The sequence below is a fragment of the Cetorhinus maximus genome, chromosome 16 (assembly GCF_964194155.1).
Source record: "Cetorhinus maximus chromosome 16, sCetMax3.hap1.1, whole genome shotgun sequence".
NCBI classification, from domain to species: Eukaryota; Metazoa; Chordata; class Chondrichthyes; order Lamniformes; family Cetorhinidae; genus Cetorhinus; species Cetorhinus maximus.
Genome location: NC_135894.1, coordinates 73,911,865 through 73,931,105, shown reverse-complemented (window position 1 = coordinate 73,931,105; position 19,241 = coordinate 73,911,865). Strand labels below are relative to the sequence as shown.

The window sequence follows — 19,241 nt, the reverse complement described above, 5'->3', positions numbered from 1 at the left end:
GGTGTGATATAACCAAGGTTTAGCATAACTTCTTTACTTTCAATTCTATTCGTCTAGAAAGAAACCTTAGTGCTTGATTTGCCATCCTTGTTAACCTCTGTCACTGCTTTTACAGATTTACTTATTTGTACTCCCAAATTCCTTTGCTCCTTCTCCCCATTTAGATTCTTATTTTCTAAGTGATGTGCAACCTCATTTCTTTTTCTTGCTACAATGTAATACCTCACATTTATCTATGTTAAAATTCATTTGCCAAGTGTACTCCCATTCTAGAACTTTAATATTTCATTACTTGTTGCAATCATCTTTGGTATTGTTTTGAATTCGAGGAAGGACTTGCATTTGTATCAAGCCTTTCACAGCCTCAGCATGTCTCAAAACACCTTTCAATCAATGAAGTACCTTTCACTATATTCGCTGCTGTAATATGGGAAATGCATGCAGCAAATATGGCACAGTTGTCCCTCTCGAACAGAAATCTGATAATGATAGAAATCTGCTTTGGTTATGTGGAAACACTCAATAGGCCAGGCAGCATGTATGCTGAAAGGTCATCGACATGAAATACTAACTGTTTTTCTCTCTTTGCTAATACTGCACCGAAGAGCACAGATTGGACCTCGGTATAGCATCCATGCCAAAAACATTGCACCTCTGACAGTACAGCACTCCCTCAGTACTGCACTAGAGTGTCGGTGTAGCTTAGGTGCTCAAGTCTCTGAGTGAAACTTGAAACCGCAACCTTCTGACTCCGCCAAGAATGTTCCAACTGAGGATCATTTCTATTGCACTCCTCAGGTAACAAATGCTGTGTTGGTTAACAGTGAGAAGAACATAAGAAATAGGAACTGGAGTAGACCATATGGCCTGTTGTGCCTGCTTCACTATTCAATACAATCATGGCTGATCTTTGGCCTCAGCAGCTCCTTATATGCCACGATTCCCCAAGAGATCAAAAATCTGTCTATATCAGCCTTAAATATAATCAATAACAGAGCACCAACAGCCCTCTGGTGTAAGAGAATTCTAAAGATTTACAACCCTTTGTGTGAAGAAATTTCTCTTCAGTCCTAAATTATCAGCCCCTTATCCTGAGACTGCCCCTTATGTTTTAGATTCCCCTAGCCAGAGGAAACAATCTGTGTCCACCCTGTCAAGCCCCTTCAGAATCTAGTATGCTTTATGAGATCATCTCTCATTTTTCTAAACTCCAGAGTATACAATCCCAATTTACTCAACCTCTCATCATAGGACAACCCTCTCATCCCAGGAACCAAGTTAGTGAACCTTTGCTGTACTACCTCAGTTGCAAGTACATGCTTCCTTAAATATAGACACCAAAACTATGCACAGTAGGCAAGATGTGGTCTCAGTAAAGCCCGTTACAAAAAAGGAAATATTTAGGTTAATGAGCCAAGACATTGTCACAGGAAGGTTATTAGAAGGTTTTTAAAGGAAGCCAGTGAGTTTCAAGACAACATGGTTCCAGAGGGCCTGGTGGTAGTGGTTTGAAGAATAGTCTCTAAGTAGTGATGTACCATATATAAGGCACAAGTCAGGAGTGTGATGGAATATTCCCCATTTATCTGGATGAGTACAGCTCCACCAACACTCGAGAAGCTTGATACCATCCAGGGCAAAGCAGCTCACTTGGCCAGCACCCTATCCACCACTGTAAACATTCACTCCTTCCAACACTAAACTGCAGTGACAGCAGTGTGTACCCTATACAAGGTGCACTGCAGCAATTCACCAAGACTCTTTCAACAGCACCTTCTAAACCCTACCACCTAGGAGGCCAATGCAGCAGACACATGGGAACACCACCACCTGCAAGATCCCACCCCCCACCCCCCTGCCAAGCCACAGACTGTCCTGACATAGAACTATGTCACCATTCCTTCAACGTCATTTTATCAAAATCCTGGAACTCACTTCCTAACAGCATTGTGGGTGTATTCACACCAGATAGACTGCAGCAGCTCAAGAAGGTGGCTTACCACCACCTTCTCGAGGGCAATTAGGGATGGACAATAAATACTAGCCGAGCCAGTGACGCCTGCATCCCATGAAAGAATTTTTTAAAATGTTGGTGAAAGTGGGGAGGAAAATGGTGACATCACACAAGAAGCTGTAGGTGACTTTGGTCTGTATATGCTCAGCACAGGGTGGATCTCTTAAGTGAGATTAATTTTATTCATTTCATCCCACATTGTAGTTTATTGCCTCCCAAGAATCAGAATTGTGAAACTCCTGGTCTCATTTAATCTGTCCTTTCCACTACAGTTTTCAATTTTACATCGCAGTGTTAGTATCAGCTAATCACAACTTGTGTGTTTACTGTTTCTTGTTAAAATTAAATGTTTGCCTTTATATTTCTGTCTTTGACCTGTACCATGGGCCTTGGTCTTAAGTAATTATGTCTAAAATGAGAGTTACATTTCTTTATTGTAAAAGTAACATTAATCTTTGAATTGAAAAGAAACATAATTATAACATGCAACACCATCTTTTAACATTCTATTACCTTGCTAGGTGTCAATCACAGGGCATTTCAGTTGCAGTGATGTTAATGTTTGGGAGTGGCCCACAAAAGTTGTACTGTATTGGAAAGAGCAAGTGGTGCCACTTGAAATGGTCATAAGGGCCACTCCAGATCCATGTGACACTAGAAACATACTGTATGGAGGGAATGCAGATTTCCACACCTGTGGTGTGATTTCCTGGATTGCATGGTTCAAGACTGACTATCAGGTCAGTTTGCAGTCCTAACCTTAGTTGTTTGCAATGGGGCCACTCTAAGGTATATTGGTGTGCTCCCTTTAATTAATGTAGATGTTACAAAAGGTCCTGTTTCAGGGTTTCTATGTCGCTATTGATAACTTTTATATATAAAAAAAACAAAGAAAAATCTTGTGAGACTGTTATTTTCTGCAATAAAAATAGTACTTTGAATCAAAAGTACATTATCCTTCCTCTTTGACCAAATTGTTTCAACTTTTGGAAAAAAAATGATTTTTATTCATCCTATTCTGAACTTGCTAACTTGTGCAGAGGAAGGAAGGGCATTTTCATGCCAGCAGCCCTTTGCAGTTTGTCCAAGGAACATTCTTCATATGAGTCAACATTGGAGGACTGCATTGATTCTTTCCTCACCTTATACGCAGTTTCCAGGAGGAGTGTCTTGAGCTAATTTTCTCTTTTAGTTGAGATTCTACATTTGTCCTCAATTTTATCTAAAGCCACAATCGCATGATGGAGTGCCCAAAACTAAATACAACACAAATACAATGGGATAAAAGCAAAATACTGCGGATGCTGGAAATCTGAAACAAAAACAGAAAATGCTGGAAAAACTCAGCAGATCTAACAGCATCTGTGGAGAGAGAAACAGAGTTAACGTTTCGAGTCTGTATGACTCTTCAGAGCTAAAGAGAAGTAAAAATGTGATTAAATTTATACTGTTTAAGGGGGGTGGAGCAGGTGAAGCTAGATAGAAGGCCAGTGATAGGTAGAGGCAAAGGAGATATTGCCAGAGTTGTCATGGACAAAAGGGTGTTAATGATAGTGGTACTGGCTAAAGGAGGTAGTGATGGTGGCATTGTCAGAAAGCAGAATGTGATAATAGGACAAGGGTAAGCACTCTGGAAAGAACAACATGAACAAGTGACCTTGTGGAGTTGATTTGGGGTGGAGGGAGGGGACAGCAGTGGGGAAAAAAGATTGAAAATAGGATGAAAGGTGGGGATAAAACAATGAAGAAAAATGAAAATAAATATAAAGTTATAAATATACTGTGTCAAGCCCCCTCCGAGTCTTATATGTTTCAATAAGATCACCTCTCGTTCTTCTAAACTCCAATGAGTAGAGACCCAATCTGCTCAAATTTTCCTCATAAAACAACACCTTCATCCCAGGAATTAGCCTACTGAACCTCCTCTGAATTGCTTCCAGTGCCATTATGTACATCCATAAGTAAGGAGACCAAAACCGTACACATGCCAAAGGGGCTTCAGTTTATTGTTTGATCTGAAGGGTGGCACCTCTGGCAATGCCATACTCTACCAGTGCCAGCCTGTGTAATGTGCTCAAACCTGTGACCTTCTGATTTAGAAGTAAGAGTGCTACCAATGAGCAGAGGCTGACATGTTGCTAAAGAGTAGAGATTCCGGTTGACATTGTGGCCAATGTTTATCTTCCAACCTTGTAAGTGTAAGGCCAGCTACTTTGGACCAAAATGCAACAGACCCAGGTTATTTAAATAGTGCAACGCTTGGAACAGTGAAGGTCCAAGGGACTAGAAATTTGGTTGACCTGTTTCTCAGGCACACAAGTCATGGTTTGCAACCTCCCTGTGGATGTTCAGATCAAGGTAAGCAGCGCATGCAAACTTGGTATATCCACCTTATTTGCATGATTATAATATCTGGCTGAGTGATCTCACATTACTGCCTTCATTCTAATGCCGCCAGCTGCCTCTTCACTTAGCAGGGGAGCCCAGTAGTGTTCACAAACCATGTGGCACAGCTAGTCTGCTGTTAAAGACAGGCTGCATCTTGCAAAGGAATGCTGCACTGAAGAAAATTGCTGCAATTTAAAACATAGAAAGGTGAACACCAAAGCAGAGAGAGGGTTCCAGATGAATGGATGCAACATTGGAGGCATTAGTGGTGGACGTGGGCAGGAGGGGACACTCCACACCAGGAGACCTTCAAGGACCGCATTCAGAAGAAAGTGAGAGCAAGTGGCCAGGAAAGTCAATTCCTGGACTCTGGACCCAAGAATCTGGCAGCAGTGCCACAAGAGATTTACTGACCTCATGCGGGTGGTCAATATTTGTAAATGCAATGACATCTGCAAACTTAGATACATTTTATTTCCAAATTGAGGTTATTTCTTAAATCTTACATGTAATATTAGTCTCCTTTAAGGGTCATATTTATTTTCTTTAATGCTTCCTTACTATACCATCTCTGTCATGTCTGTTTGTCATACATAACTTTACTTTGCATGAGGTCTGCCTGAATTATGTCTCCAGAGCATGTGGCTCCGTACCTTCACCTGCCTGAAATCTGGCATATTCTCCCCAGAGACCTTCAGAACCTTCTCCTCTTATACTTTATATATTTCATTGACTTTTTAAATGTGTTTTTTTGCGCTTATTTTACACTATTTCACGTTAGCAGGTGAGAATGGCTGCTATGGGTTTCTCTCCCCCTGACCATTTCTGGCCTATAATCCTTTTTTTTTTCTTTATTTGCTCATGGGATGTGGGTATCACTGGCAACGCCAGCATTTGTTGCCTATCCCTAATTGCCCTTGAACTGAGTGGCTTGCCACACCATTGCAGAGGGCAGTTATGAATTAAACACATTGCTGTGGATCTGGAATCACATGTAGATCAGACCAGGTAAGGATGGCAGATTTCCTTCCCTAAAGGGCATTAGTGAATCAGATGGGTTCTGATAAGACAATTAACAATGACTTCATGGTCACTATTTCAATTCCAGATTATTACTTGAATTCAAATTCCACCTGCTGCCATGGGCTTGAAGGATTTTAATGGTGCTAGAATATCCTCTGCTTCACAGTCACTGTTGTGGTTGAACGGAAAGTAATTTGCTATGTGGACTGCATTGCAAACTACTGTGTGCAATATTTGCAATTTGTTCGTTTTAAAATTAACATTTGCTGAATGAGGACATCCTAGGCAGTAGACCCAATTGAGGAAGTAGCTGCACAATTTCAAGTTTCCTCATAAAGTTACATGCAACTCTCTTTGATATGATCAAGCAGCTGCAGCAGAAGAGCAGTTTTTGCAAAATCTGTTTGATATTCATTTTCCTTCAAAAATGTAATCCAGAATTCTTTCTTGGACTTGTTCCAGGCCTGATATTTTCCATTGCTGTGCTGTTGTGATATAGTAGCCCCAACTGGATCCCTCCACAACAAGCGCGCTCGCTCTGCATAATGACTGACTTGCTGTTCTGTTCAGATCCCTCTCCCCAATTTGTAATTCTCATGGGGAGTTTTAGAAATTAATCCAAATACTCTTTCTGGATAACAGAATGCATTGGGGCACAAATGTGTTGTTCGGTTATGTTATTGACCTTTTTGTATTTTAACAATAATTTGGAAAAACAAATCTTGGAAGTGGCACTATTTTAGAACACATCTCGCAAATATGGTATGTTTTCGTACAATTCTTTGTTTGCACTTTTGTAATACAAACAGGATATCCTACAATTTTTTATGATGTGAATATTCGCATTTAAATGCTGGTAAGAAAGAAGTGCATGGCAGGGATTGAATGTATTCATAAACCATGAGTAACATGCTAATTTAAATTTCATTATTTTTCAGGTCGAGTAGTTGATTTATCAGGGATGGGATTGCAGCATTTGGATACAATTTCTCTGTGTGCGACAAATGCTTTTACTTTGATTCTGGACAAGAACCAACTGACTAAGTTGGAAAGTGTGGAGAAATGCAGTGATTTAGTACAAGTAAGTGGTACAATTTTTATACCTGATGTGAGATTTTAAAGGAAATCACCATGGGCTTGAGGATTTTAGTGGTGCTAAATTCTTAGAATATCCTCTGCTTCACAGTCACTGTTGCAGATGACCGGAAAGTAATTTGCTATGTGAGCTGCATTGCAAACTACTGTATGCCATTTTTGTATTTTGTTCGTTTTAAAATTAACATTTGCTGAATGAGGATATCCTAGGCAGTAGACCCAATTGAGGAAGTAGCTGCACAATTTCAAGTTACATGCAAGTTGCTTTATATGATCAAGCAGCTGCAGCAGAAGAGCAGTTTTTGCAAAACCTGTTTGATATTCATTTTCCTTCAAAAATGTAATCCAGAATTCTTTCTTGGACTTGTTCCAGGTCAAGATCTTGCTTTAGTTGGTCTTTCTGTATTCTGTTAAGATGGGAGTCGAGGTATGATGGTAATAGCTAGCTGCAAAAAGCACGAGCAGAAATATATCTTGGTAGAGCATGTATGTATCCTAAATTGACTAATGCATATTTAATTTTTTAATCCCACTGTACTTTTCCACTTTCTTCCCTTTTACACATATGTTGAAAATGCTGCCATATGCTGGGTTACATTATGGAGTTTAATGGAGTAAAATTTACAGAAGCAGCATTATAAACAAAATGGTCGCTTGGTAGTACAGAACTTGAATTTTGCTAAAAAGACAGACGTGTTGTGAAGCTTTTCATCTTGCACTCATCAGGGCAAATGCAAGAATGCCAAATTTCAAACGATCACAACAGCTTTTACTACAGGAGAAAAGGTATGCAGCTTGGTTAACAAGTTGACTGTGGCCGAGGCGTTGTCATAGAGAAAGCAACAGTGAAATATAAGCTCACCAAGTCTCTGGTTAATTCAAAAAAGGCACAAGGCTTGAATACGTTCCTATAAGTTTGCAAAGAATAGGTCCTTGTGCAATCATCAGCGAGCATCCAAACTTCTAACTTTATGATAGAGGGATGATCAATTGTTAAAGCAACTAAAGATGTCTGGGCCTAGGACACTGCTCTGAGGAGCTCCTGCAATGATATCCCAGTACTGAGATGATTGGCCATTGGCTCCAGTTTTGCTAGGGCTCCTTGATGCCACACTCAGTCAAATGCGGCCTTGATGTCAAGGGCAGTCACTCTCATCTCACCTCGAGAATTCAGCTCTTTTATCCATGTTTGAACCAAGGCTGTAATGAAGTCAGGAGCTGAGCGGAATCCAAACTGGGTGTCAGTGAACAGCTTGATAGCACTGTTGATGAAGCCTTCCATTACTTTACTGATGATCGAGAGTAGACTGATGGGGCGATAATTGACCGGGTTGGATTTGTTCTGCTTTCTTTTTGTGTACCTGGGCAATTTTCCACATAACTGGGTAGATGCCAGTGTTGTAGCTGTACTGGAACAGCTTGGCTAGGGCCACGGCAAGCTCTGGAGCACAGTCTTCTGTACTATTGCTGGAATATTGTCAGAGCCTATAGCCTTTGCAGTATCCAGTGCCTTCACCCATTTCTTGATATCATGTGGAGTGAATTGAATTGGCTGAAGACTGGCATCTGTGATGCAGGGGACCTCCAGAGGAGGCCGAGATGGATCATCCACTCGGCACTTCTGGCTGAAGATTGTAGCAAATGCTTCAGCCTTATCTTTTGCACTGATGTGCTGGGCTCCCTCATCATTGAGGATGGGGATATTTGTGGAGCCGCCTCCTCCCCCATAGAGTCGTTTAATTGTCCACCACCATTCACAACTGGATGTGGCAGGACTGCAGAGCTTAGATCTGATCCGTTGGTTGTGGATCACCTAGCCCTGTCTATCACTTGCTGCTTATGCTGTTTGGCATGCAAGTAATCCTGTTTTATAGATTCACCAGGTTGACACCTCATTTTTAGGTATGCCTTGTGCTGCTCCTGGCATGCCCTCCTGCACTCTTCATTGAACCAGGGTTGATCCACTGGATTGATGGTAATGGTAGAGTGGGGGATATGACAGGTCATGAGGTTACAGATTATGGTTGAGTACAATTTTACTGCTACTGATGGCCCACAGCGCCTCGTGGATGCCCAGTCTTGAGTTGCTTTATCTGTTCGAAATCTATCCCATTTAGCTTGGTGGTAGTGCCACACAACACGATGGAGGATATCCTCAATGTGAAGGTGGGACTTTGTCTCCACGACTGTGTCGTGGGTCATTCCTACCGATCCTGTCATGGACAGACACATTTGCGGCAGGCAGGTTGGTGAGGATGAGGTCGAGTGTGTTTTTCCCTCTTGTTGGTTCCCTCACCACCTGCCGCAGACCCAGTCTAGCAGCTATGTCCTTTAGGGCTCAGTCAGTAGTGGTGCTACTGAGCTACTCTTGGTGATGGACATTGTGCATTCTGTGTCCTTGTCACCCTTAGTGCTTCCTCCAAGTGATGTTCAACATGGAGGAGCACTGATTCATCAGCTGAGGGAGGGCAGTACGTGGTAATCAGCAGGAGATTTCCTTGCCTATGTTGAACCTGATGCCATGACACTTCATGGGGTCCAGAGATGATATTGACGACTCCCAGGGTAACTCCCTCTTGACTGTATACCACTGTGCCGCCACCTCAGGACATACCCAGGGATGGTGATAGTGGTGTCTGGGACATTATCTGTAAGATATGATTCCCTGAGGATGACTATGTCAGGCTTTCCCAATTTTGGCACTATCCCCCAGATGTTAGTAAGGAGGACTTTGCAGCGTCGACAGGACTGAGTTTGTGTTGTTGTTTCCAGTGCCTAGGTCGATGCCGGGTGGTCCATCCGGTTTCATTCCTTTTTTTGAGATTTTGTCATGGTTTGATACAACTGAGTGTCTTGGTAGGCCATTTCAGAGGGCATTTAAGAGTCAACCATGTTGCTGTGGGTTTGGAGTCACAAGTAGGCCAGACCAGGTAAGGATGGCAGATTTCTTTCCTTAAAGGACATTAGTGAACCAGCTGGGTTTTTACAACAATCAATAATGGTTTAATGGTCATCATTGGACTTTTAGTTCCAGATTTTATAGAATTCAAATTCCACCATCTGCCGTGGTGAGATTCGAACCCCGGTCCCCAGAGCATTACCCTGGGTCTCTGGATTACTAGTCCAGTTTAACTGGTTGCAATTTCTTAGCAGCCAGAACAATGATGGCTGATTTCTGACAACATGCAACAGAATACATGTCAAATGATTTTTGAAATACCAGAGACGCAGGAACTGCCAACTGATGAGCACATTGCTTAAGAATTTTTCTGCTGTCCTGATCTGGTCTGCATACTTACCGTAGATTCAGTCGCTTGAATTGCTTCCCTACCTCCCATTTGTTGATAGTAACACGAGGTCCTTATATTTCACAAATTGAAACCTGCTGAGAACCACATTAGCCTTGAATTCATTATTTTCAAACCAGCTGAGTTGTAAATTCCATTTTTATAATTACCAGTTTAACTTCATCTGTATCTAATCTTTACATGTGAAAGAGATGAGCGATTGAGCATCGCATTTTAAACATCCGAGGCAATTCGATGTTAGGAAAGCACCTGAACCTGAAAATTTCGGCACTAACGTTTATTCACATACATATGTACATATACCCCATGGGATTTATTTATGGCAGTAGCAGATCTATCCTGGCGTAGTAGATTAATATCAATTGCATTGTCTCGAATGCCTGAAGTTAACTTGGTTTAAGTGAATGAGCACACTCAACTCCCTAAATTCTGACAGAAATCTTGTGTAGGTCTGAATCTCATCAACCTTATTTCTTACTGACCTTACATTACTAAGAGTAATGACTGGAAGTGCTGAATGTTGCGCATTCCTTTTCACTCGCTGTCTCACACCTCCTCATTTCATCCTCCACCTGAATTTAGGTTGCCTCTGCTTCACAATCAAGTTGTTCTTTGTTGATAAATGTTGCCCTCTCCTTTTCACACAACATCTCAGGCCTGCTTGTTTCTCTCTCAACCTGAATTGAGGCCGTCTTGTACTCATTGGTACCCATACAGGCAAGATTATGGGTGTAACTCGTAACGTTGCAGATCCTGCGAGTTCAAGCAAAGTCTGACGGACGTAATGGTGGGCAGATTCACTCATTCCCATCATCGGCAGCCTTGCTTCCCTCTGGTGCCACTCAGCCTCAGCAGCTGTGCTTCCACGCTGCCTTCCCTGGCCCCTAGCCTTGCACACCTAACCCCAGCCCTGGGAAAGACTCTCTCTCTCTCTCTCTCTCTCTCTCTCCTCCCACTGCACCTCCCTCCCCAACCCCGGTCCCAATAAAGCCCCGCTCTCCCATATTCCCAGTCAAGCCCCACTTCCCTTTCAGTCCCGGTAAAGCCTTGCTCCCCTTGGCCCAGGTGTCACCTTGGTCTCCTGGTCCCAGTAAAGCCGCGCATTCCCCCCGGCCCCAGTAAAGCCCCGCACGCCCCCTGCCGGCCCTCACCCAACCCTAGTGTCACTCTGCCCACCCTTACACTGACCTCGGCAGCTCATTCAGCTCTGCCACCTAAAAACCACAGTACTACTTCAAATAAAAAAAACTCCCCAAAAACCAGGAAAGAGAAAACAACTTAGAAAAATAAAACTTTAAAAATTAAGAAAAGCTAAAAAACTAAAACGTGGTCGCTGTAGTGTAGCGCCACCCTGTGGGATCACCTGGTGAAGCTGCAGCACAAGACTACTTGCATGCCAAACAGCAAAAGCAGCATGCGATGACAGAACTAAGCAATCCTACACCACCACATCAGATGAAAGATCTGCATTCTTGCCACATCCAGTCATGAATGGTAGCGGACAATTAATGGGAGGGTTAGGCTCCACAAATATCCCCATTCTCAATGTGCTGGGCTCCCCCCACAGTCCACATGATATCAAAAAATGGCTGAAGGCACTGGATACTACAAAGGCTATGGGCTCTGACAACACCCTGGCAATAGTACTGAAGGACTTGTGGTTCAGAACTCATCTCACCCCTAGCCAAACTGTTCCAGTATAGCTACAACACTGGAATCTACCTGACAATGTGGAAAATTGTCCAAGTGTGGACAGTTCACAAAAAGCATGACAAATCCAATCCAGCCAATTACTGCCCCATCAGTCTACTCTCGATCATCAGTAAAGTAATGGAAGGGGTCATCAACAGTGCTATTAAGTGGCACTTGCTCAGCAATAGCCGGCTCACTGATGCGCAGTTTGGGTTCAGCCAGGGCCACTCTGCTCCTGACTTCATTACAGCCTTGGCCCAAACATGGACAGAAGAGCTGAATTCAAGAGGTGAGGTGAGGGTTACTGCCTTGACATCAAGGCAGCATTTGACTGTGTGTGACATCAAGGAGCCCTGGCAAAATTGAAGTCAATGGGAATCAGGGGGAAAGCTTTCCACTGGTTGGAGTCATACCTAGCACAAAGTTGTGGTTGTGGTTGTTGGAGGTCAGTCATCTCAGCTCCAGGACATCACTGTAGCAGTTCCTCAGGGTAGTGCCCTCGGCCCAACCATCTTCAGCTGCCTCATTAATGACCTTCCTTCCATCATAAGGTCAGAAATAGGGATGTTTGCTGATGATTGCACAATGTTCAGCACCATTCGCGACGACTCAGATACTGAAGCAGCCTATGTCCAAATGCAGCAAGACCTGGACAATATCCAGGCTTGGGCTGACAAGTGGCAAGTAACATTCGTGCCACACAAGTTTCAGGCAATGACCATCTCCAACAAGAGAGAATCTAACCATCGCCCCATGATGTTCAATGGCATTATCATCACTGAATCACCCACTATCTATGTCCTGGGAGTTACCATTGACCAGAAACTGAATCGGATTAGCCATATAACTAATGTGGCTGCAAGTCTGACTGTGAGTCAGAGGCTAGGAATCCTGTGATGCGTAATTCACCTCCTGACTCCCCAAAGTCTGTCCACCATCTACAAGGCGCAAGTGAGGAGTGTGATGGAATACTCCTCATTTGTCTGGATGAGTGCAGCTCCCACAACAGTCAACAAGCTTGACACTGTCCAGGACAAAGCAGCCCGCTTCATTGGCACCACATCCACACACATTCGCTCCCTCCACCACCAATGCACAGTAGCGGCAGTGTGTACCATCTACAAGTTGCATGCAGGAATTCACCGAGGCTCCTTCGCACCTTCCAAACCCATGACCACTACCATCTACAAGGTCAAGGCAGCAGATAGATGGGAACGTCACCACCTGGAACTTCCCCTCCAAGTCACTCACCATCCTGACTTGGAAATATATCACCGTTCCTTCACTGTTGCTGGGTCAAAATCCTGGAACGCCCTCCTTAACTACATGGACTGCAGCGGTTCAAGAAGGCAGCTCACCTCAAGGGCATTAGGGATGGGCAATAAATGCTGGCCTAGCCAGTGAAGCCCACACCCCTTGAATGATTTTTAAAAATTCTACGTGGGTCATTTTGCACACTGAGGTACTTCAATACAGTAAAAAGAAATATTACAAACATTTTAAAATGGCCATTACAGAAAGTGCAATAATATTCAAACTTTCTCCATAGAACATGTTGCACTCCGAGGGGTTTTAGTACAATTGTGTTACATGTAATATTTGCTGTACACTTTCAATGTGAGACATACAGCCCAAAGGGATCTATACAGCTTCCAGCCCCTTGGTGCACTGTGGCTGAAAGGTCTTAGACAGCGACCTTTCCCTATTGCACCTCTGCGGCGACTGTTTTAAGCATTAGTTTGCACCTTAGCATGTCGTCCTGTTATACTACCTCAGAAAATTAAAATCTTTTGGAGTACATCCTACAACCATGAAACTCTTCTATACAACTGTACACCCTTTTTGGATGTTTCACCTGGCACTTAGGAAAGCAGACTCTTTAAGGATACAAAGATTATTGAACCAGGCAGGAAGTGTATTTGATGAGCAGATCTTTCTTGACGAAATCTGCTCTTCAAGAAGTTCACCCCTTGTTTCAGTCTTACTGTCTGTTGCATTTTGGGAAAAGGCTACAATCCCTCAGATGCAGGACAAATCAGTTTCTGGACTTGTTTGTGCCCTTCCCTATAAGAGCTTTTAACAGGAGTTTGAGGTATGGAAGAAGATATGCACTCAGGGTGGGCCTTACTGACTGGATGACTATTTTAATGTTTTGCAATAGTTTTTAAATAAATTTAATTAAAAATTAGATCCCTGTGATGGGGTAATTTTCTTTCTTGTTGTCATTCATTTACATGTAATTTTTTTAACGAACAAACAATGTTACCAGAAATGAATTTCCATATGGAAATTGAGTTGAATTGACACCTCATGTATGTCTTGTACTGTTCTTGGCATGTCCTCCTGCACTCTTCTTTGAACCAGAGTTGCTTCCTTGGCTTATTGTAATGCAGAGTGAGGGATATGCCAGACCATGAGGTTACAGCCCGTGGTTCAATACAATTCTGATGCTGCTGATGGCACATCCCACCTCAGTGTATGCCCAATTTTGAGCTGCTATATAGGTTCTGAATCTATCCCATTTAGCATACTGGTACTATGCTCAGTGTGAAGACAGGATTTTGTCTTGATGGGGGCTCTGTGGTGGTCACTCCTACCTATATCGTCATGGACAGAGGCATGTGTGACTGGTAGGTCGGTAAGGACAAGGTCTAGTAGGTTTTTCCCCCTCCTGTTTGTTCCCTCGCCCCCTGCTGCAGGCCCAGTCTGGCAGATATGTCCTTTTAGACTCGGCCAGCTCTGTCAGTAGAGGTGCTACCAAGTCAGTCTTGATGATGGACAATGAAGACCCCACCCAGAGTACATTTTGTGCCCTTGCTATCCTCTGTGCTTCTTCCAATTGGTGTTCGACATGGATGAGTACTGATTCATCAGCTGACGGAAGGTGGTAATTGCCAATCAGTAGGAGGTTTCCTTGCCCACATTTGACCTGATGCCATGAGACTTTATGGGGCCCAGAGTCGAGGACTCCTAGGGCAACTCCCTCCTAACTGCATACCTCTGTGCCGTGTTGGTTCTGCCCTGCTGTTGGAACAGGAACTATCCAAAGGTAGTGATGGTGGTGTCTGGGACATAGGCTGTAAGGTGCGATTCTGAGAGTTTGACTATGTCAGTCTGTTGTGTTACTTGCCTGTGATACAGTTCTCCCAATTTTAGCACACGCCTCCCGATATTAGTGAGGAGAACTTTTCAGGGCAGGATGTGCCCCTGCCATTTCTGGTGCCTAAGTTGATGCCAGGTAGCCTGTCTGGATTTATTCCTTTTTGACTACAACCTTGGTGCCCTCTTAACCTCAAGAGGAGCTTGTATTCCCATATCCTCTCCATTACAAAGACCATTGCATCTCCATCGTTGTCTCAATCCATCAGCTGCCGATAACCTAATTTCTGCCATTATTATTTCCGCATACAGCTTCAAATTATTTCTGGGCTGGCCTTCATACTCCATCCTTTATAAACTTTAGCTTATCCATAACTCTGTTGCCTGTATCTTAACCCACACAACATCCTGCTGATTTACATTGGCTTCCAGTCCTCGAAACCTCCAGTGTGAAATTCATTCATGGTTCCTCACCACTCTCTCCATTTCCGTGACCTACGTTAGTCATTCGACTCTTTGAGAACTCGGCATTCTTCCAACTTTGACCTCTCACCCCACCATCAATGGTTATGTCTTCAGTCTTCTCGGCCTTAAGCTGTGGAATTCACTCCTGAAAAAATTTTCTTTAAAATCATTCTGAAATCCTGTGCTGTGAAGCATTTTTCTACATGTAAATGGGCTACCCAAATGAAGCGTTATTTTCAGTAATTATCAGCAGCCCATCCTTATCAGAGTTATAGTTCAAATATTATAATAAAAAACAATCCAAGCTAACTGTCTGGTAGATACAAATTTATGAAAAACTCTAACGAATAGTGTCCCATTTGCTAGCAAATCAAAATGCATTGTCCCTTACTATGGCTGCCACCTAGGGAAACTGACTTTGAGCAGACAAATTGCTTTCTAAAGAAATTGCAACTTCTTTTTGAGTGCAATATTTAAAAACAGAAGCTAAATGATACAGTAAAGAAAAAAACATGCATGTATTTCATTTTATTATAACGTGGTTAATTTAATTTCTTTTTTGTACCTTTTGCAGTTATCTGTAGCCAACAATCGCCTAGTCCGGATGATAGGTGTAGCAAAGCTTATCAATTTGCAAGTTTTAAACTTGCCTAACAACAGCATTGGAAATGTGGAAGGCCTGAAGGACTTGGTTCATTTAGAATGGCTCAATTTAGCTGGAAACAACATCAAGGTATTGTATGTTTGCTTAATTAAGTCTATAAATTGCCAACAACCAATCATTAAATGATTTTCTTTTGGAGTATTAGTGTTTGCAGTGTCATAAATTATGAGGATTTATCTTTGAATGCCAAATAAATACTTGTAGATCATGTACATTAACTTCATACAATTTCTTTGGTTTCTCAATCTTCTTCATTTAACTTGACTTCCAATAGTAACTTCATAACATCCATTATTAGACCTGCAGTATACAATTATATTAAGCACAAACAATAACTACCATCATCCAGCCTATCCAATAGCCATTACAGAATCACACAGTGCGGAAGAGGCCCTTCGGCCCATCGAGTCTGCGCCGACACGTGAGAAACACCTTCCTACCTAATCCCATTTCCCAGCACTTGGCCCATAGCCTTGAATGTTATGACATGCCAAGTGCTCATCCAGGTACTTTTTTTAAAGGATGAGGTAACCCGCCTTCACCATCCTCCCAGGCAGCGCATTCCAGACCGTCACCACCCTCTGGGTAAAGTTTTTCCTCACATCCCCCCTAAACCTCCTGCCCCTTACCTTGAATTTATGTCCCCTCGTGATTGACCCTTCAACTAAGGGGAACAGCTGCTCCCTATCCGCCCTGTTCATGCCCCTCATAATCTTGTACACCTCGATCAGGTCGCCCCTCAGTCTTCTGTGCTCCAACGAGAGCAACCCAAGTCTATCCAACCTCTCTTCATAACTTAAATGTTTCATCCCAGGCAACATCCTGGTGAATCTCCTCTGCACCCCCTCCAGTGAAATCACACCCTTCCTATAATATGGCGACCAGAACTGCACGCAGTACTCCAGCTGTGGCCTCACTGACATTCTATACAACTCCAACATAACCTCCCTACTTTCATAATCTATGCCTCGATTGATAAAGGCAAGTGTCCCCATATGCCTTTTTCACCACCCCACTAACATGCCCCTCCGCCTTCAGAGATCTATGGACGCCAAGGTCCCTTTGTTCCTCAGAACTTCCTAGTGCCATGCTGTTCACTGAATACTTACACTTTGGAAGGAGTAATTTGACAAGTATCACCTCACACTTTTCAGGGTTAAATTCCATCTGCCACTTATTTGACCATTTGACCATCCCGTCTATATCTTCCTGTAGCCCAAGGCACTCAACCTCACTGTTAAACACCCAGCCAATCTTTGTGTCATCCGCAAACTTACTAATCCTACCCCCCCACATAGTCATCTATGTCGTTGAGATAAATGACAAATTATAGGGGACCCAGCACAGATCCCTGTGGTACGCCACAGGACACTGGCTTCCAGTCACTAAAGCATCCTTCTGTCATCACCCTCTGTCTCCTACAACTAAGCCAATTTTGAATCCACCTTATCAAATTACCCTGTATCCCATGTGCATTTGCCGCCTTTATACGTCTCCCATGTGGGACCTTATCAAAGGCTTTGCTGAAATCCATATAAGTTACATCAGCTGCACTACCCTCATCTACACACCTGGTCACCTCCTCAAAAAATGTAATCAAATTTGTTAGGCATGACCTCCCTCTGACAAAGCCATGCTGACTATCCCTGATCAAACCTTGCCTCTCCAAGTGGAGATAGATTCTCTCCTTCAGAATTTTCTCCAATAGTTTCCCTACCACTGATGTGAGACTCACTGGCCTGTATTTCCCTGGCTTATCTCTACAACCCTTCCTAAATAGCGGAACCACATTCTGGTAGATGGCAATGTTTTGGCTGTTCTGGAACAATTTGGTTAAGGATGCAGCTACTTCTGCAGCATAAGTCTTCAGCACCACTGCTGTTGGGATGTTGTCTGGGCGTATACCCTTTGCTGCATCCAGTACTTTGAGCTGTTTCTTGATGTCATGTGGAGTGAATCCAATTGGCAATAGGCAAGTTTAGTTTCCAGGTTCCTCAGCTATGAATTATAAACAAAAGGAATTCATAGATATTCTTACTGGTGCTCCATTTAAGTGAGGGCTAACCTCCCTTTTCAAAAAATGTGATTACATTGGTCGGAGCTCCTGAATTGTCAAGCTGCTGTTGATTTTCAGCCCTGAAGTTTTATCAAAACAGGAACAGGTGGCCTTTTCAAACATGAGGCTGCTAAAAATTTGAAAGTTCCTTTTAAAATTTTCTACTGTTCAAGAAAGGCTCTGAAACCTGATATCCTTTGCTTTGACCTGCATCATATTTCAAGCTATTATAATAAAGAGTGGGATATTATTTTCTCATCTACTTAAAGCTAAAGCTTGACTCTTTTTGTGAAACAAAACTTGACTGAACGTAATCTTCTATCTTCAGATGGTAATTAGAAGTATAGGGAAGTAAACCCCTGCACATAAGCAGCCATTCTAAGATTTGATATTCAGTTTTCATGAACCAAATTTTTATGAAATAGTGTTTCTACTGTTCAGAAAATGCACCTATGTGATGTATGATCAAGTGTTAATAGTTCTACTACCTTTACCTCCCAGCAAGTTAAACTGGTTCCCTTGAACTTATTGTTGTTTTAGAATCTCAACAAAAAGAAATTTCTAAATATTAAAGGAATATAGTCTTAGACTGGGTCCTCCAAATACAAGTCCTTTCTTCAAGGAGTCTCCAAGGTAACAAAGTTATCTTAGGACAAAACATACATGGAGGAATGTTAGAGCAGAATTAATTATTGTAGAATTCTCCAGTGTTAGCTCTTAAACATATTACTCTAGAAGACTTAGTTAGATTTTTATGTGGATTCCCGAGATAAGATACTTCAGACTAGACCTTTGTATGCTTCAAAGATATATGTCTTTTTTGAAGCCAATTATGGATTACAGCTTATACATAAGGTTATAGGTAATAACTAAAGCTCATCATAACATGTTACAAATTAGTCTAAATTCATGCAATTTTGATTACACCTTATCAGTAAAGCTTATTGAGAGATACTTAAACAAACATTACAAGAAAATTATACTCTCACATCCAATATGGTTATATTAGATTTTGAAGTATCTCTGTCTCATAACCCAGGGAGAGGGAATTCAACAAAGAAACTCGACCCCTTGTGTTCCAAGATGGCTGAATGCTGACTGACTTGCCTCTGCTAATAGTGTGTATTTTAAAGTCAGTTTGGCTGAGATAAAAAATGGCTGACTTGTTTGCTAGCCATGTGCCTTTTTGAAGAGAAGGTTCAGCTGAATTAAAAACCAGCTTCATTATGCTTTGTTTCTTCAAGAAAACACATTTCTTATCAAATTTAAGGTCATTTAGGAGTATACTTTGTCTAGAAAAACCCCAGCTGTATGGCATGCTTCCAACAGTAAGCTACCTCAAAGTCTTCTGTATTAGCTGGCTCTGTGGCTTATAACCAAACACTGCAGCCATACTTCTAACTTTATGTCAAATTGCTATTTCCAATTATGTTTGCT

At 42.4% G+C, this 19,241-nt stretch overlaps 1 protein-coding gene across 2 annotated transcripts in view; it reads left to right on the top strand.

Annotated features, from left to right (window-relative positions):
* Positions 1 to 19,241, top strand: part of cep97 (centrosomal protein 97) — a 62,496-nt gene that overhangs the window by 5,539 nt on the left and 37,716 nt on the right. For both annotated transcript variants that reach the window (XM_078560061.1, XM_078560059.1), the window contains exons 2-3: positions 6,364 to 6,506; positions 15,659 to 15,817. In XM_078560061.1, coding sequence (XP_078416187.1) covers positions 6,364 to 6,506; positions 15,659 to 15,817 — 302 coding nt within the window. The remainder of the gene's footprint in view (positions 1 to 6,363; positions 6,507 to 15,658; positions 15,818 to 19,241) is intronic.